General features: G+C 51.1%; 1 protein-coding gene across 1 annotated transcript in view; it reads left to right on the top strand.

Annotated features, from left to right (window-relative positions):
• Positions 1-468: 468 nt before the first annotated feature.
• The window catches only part of PMM1 (phosphomannomutase 1), a 13,376-nt gene continuing 11,720 nt past the window's right edge, over positions 469-2,124 (top strand). Inside the window, exon 1 of the mRNA XM_009647771.2 lies at positions 469-496. Within this exon, the coding sequence (XP_009646066.1) occupies positions 469-496 (28 nt within the window). The remainder of the gene's footprint in view (positions 497-2,124) is intronic.

Genomic DNA, 2,124 nt, shown 5'->3' with positions numbered 1-2,124 from the left:
GTGTGCAGCTGTGCGCTTCACCAAAAAGCAGACTCAGACTCTTGGGGAAACCAAGACAACACAAGTCCTCACCAGCTGACACCACATGGCAGCCGGGGTGCTGGCGGAGGTATTTTGGCTTGAACAGAGTTCCTAAAGCAGCGTGATTAATAAGCTGGGCAAAGCACAGCAGGCAGCTGCAAGTTTTGGAAAGCTCTCCTGGTAGCATAAACCCAATGTCACTTGTAGGAGCGCAAAAATGTGAACGCTGACCCATATCTTTGCAGGTTTCCCAATTCTGGGAAGTGCCCCGAGGTGGCACTGCTGCCTTGCAGCGCAGGGGTGCACCTGAGAGCAGGTCCTGCTTTTAGGATGTCAAGGCAAGGGGAGAGCATGAAGGTCTCTCCCAGACAAAGCTGCAGGTAGGAGCAGCCAGGAGACAAGACCGTAGGACAGCTTGGGCTACAGCAAGACCCGACTGCCGCTACGATGCCGGGGCTGCAACAGGAGCGAGCTGGCAGGTTTCCCTAACACCGTCTCTTCCACCCAGAGGCAAGAAGCCTCGTCCTCCTACCACATTGTGGCTTGTGAAAAATTAAGGTTTGCATTCCTGAACCCCCTGGGATTTCACCGTGTATCTGACCCCACGGCTGCCTTTTGAGAGTCCTGGGCGTTGGCTCATGGCTCTGCTGGGTGAGAGAGCAGCTCTTTGGCTTCTCGAGCAACCCAAATCCATGGAGGCATCTCTGCTGGCTCTTCATCATGCCATGGTAGACACGCTTTGAAGTATTCATTTTCTGGAGTAAGGGTCCACAATTAACTGATGAGGGATATATGTAATTGCACCTAGACAAGCCCTATAAATGAGCATAACCCTAAACTGAACTAAAAATTTAGCACTCAATTGCGTACTAAGCAGCTGGGTGCTGAGAAACTGTTCTGGGACCTTAAGGGCATCTGAGGAAAAAAAAAAAAAAATAGTCCAGCTTTCCAGAGGTGGGAGCTCACAACCAAGGTCTGATCCAGAAAGCCCCAAGAGGCTGTGATTTTGCAGGACCATCAGTGCCAGGGCAAATACCACTTGTAATACCCATCCCAGCCTGCCTGACTCGCTATGTTATGGAGGCAACTCACAGAAAAAGGTGTGGAAATAAGCTGTGCTGGGGACATTGGACACAATGAATGCCTCCCCCAGTGAGTAGCTGAGGATGTTTTGGTAAACCTTGACCAAGTCAACGGCACAGAGGTAAATTATTAACGTCGTTTCCGCACATCCCCCTTTCATGGAATGGGAGGAGGAAACTCAAAACCATGAGCAAAAACCAGAAGCCGTGAAGCCACCTGAACACTTCATTTTGAGAGGAATCTGGTGGAGAACTGGGAAAAGGGGTTTGCACAATGCCCTGGAAGCAAATAATACTGGAGAAAAAGCAATCGGACCGTAAAAAAAAAAATATCTGCCCCCAGTTCCAGCCTAGCTCAGCACACTGAGCACCGCCCCGGGGGGGTGTGGGGGGAGAAGGCAAGCTAACTGCTGAGCAAAAAGCATTGAATGTTCCACGCAGGTTGTTGTTGATGTTGGAAAATAATTCAGGAATTATTGTAGGGAGACGGCAGCCGGGCAGGCTGTCCACCGTTAACGTATCAGGCCAGCGTAACATGAATATGATCTGACCAGGTGGTCTGATTAAATCCTAAATGATTTGGGGCGGGGAGGAACTGCTAAGTGGGGTCAAAGCTAAAGTTAGTGCAAGATATAGGTTTGGCTTTGCGTAGCGGGGTGGAGGCTGAAAACTGCCCTTCTCCGGCGAAAATATTGGCTATTAACAGCATCCTATTAGAAATGCAAGGTGAGGCGCGGGGGCGAATGCACGTTGCTCCTTGTCCCCTTCCCCCCCCCCAAAAAAAAACCCAGAGGAGCTGAATTTACCAGGTAGCTCCATCCAGATGCCCCCCTCCCCCCAGCCCCTAAATGCAAGGGGGTGACTGCAGTAGTAACAGCGAATGTGAAGAAACCCACACCACACCACACCACACCACACACACCGCCCCCCAAACTCCCAGGTCCTTCCAAGAGAAGGATTTAAGGAAAGAACTGAAGCCGGGGGGAAGCCATTTGAGAGCTGGGTTGGGTGAGGGGACGTC

Source organism: Egretta garzetta, unplaced genomic scaffold (assembly GCF_000687185.1).
Source record: "Egretta garzetta isolate BGI_Z169 unplaced genomic scaffold, ASM68718v1 scaffold51, whole genome shotgun sequence".
Classification (NCBI taxonomy): Eukaryota; Metazoa; Chordata; class Aves; order Pelecaniformes; family Ardeidae; genus Egretta; species Egretta garzetta.
The sequence above is the reverse complement of the archived record's forward strand: the minus strand, read 5'-3'. Positions and strand labels throughout refer to the sequence as shown.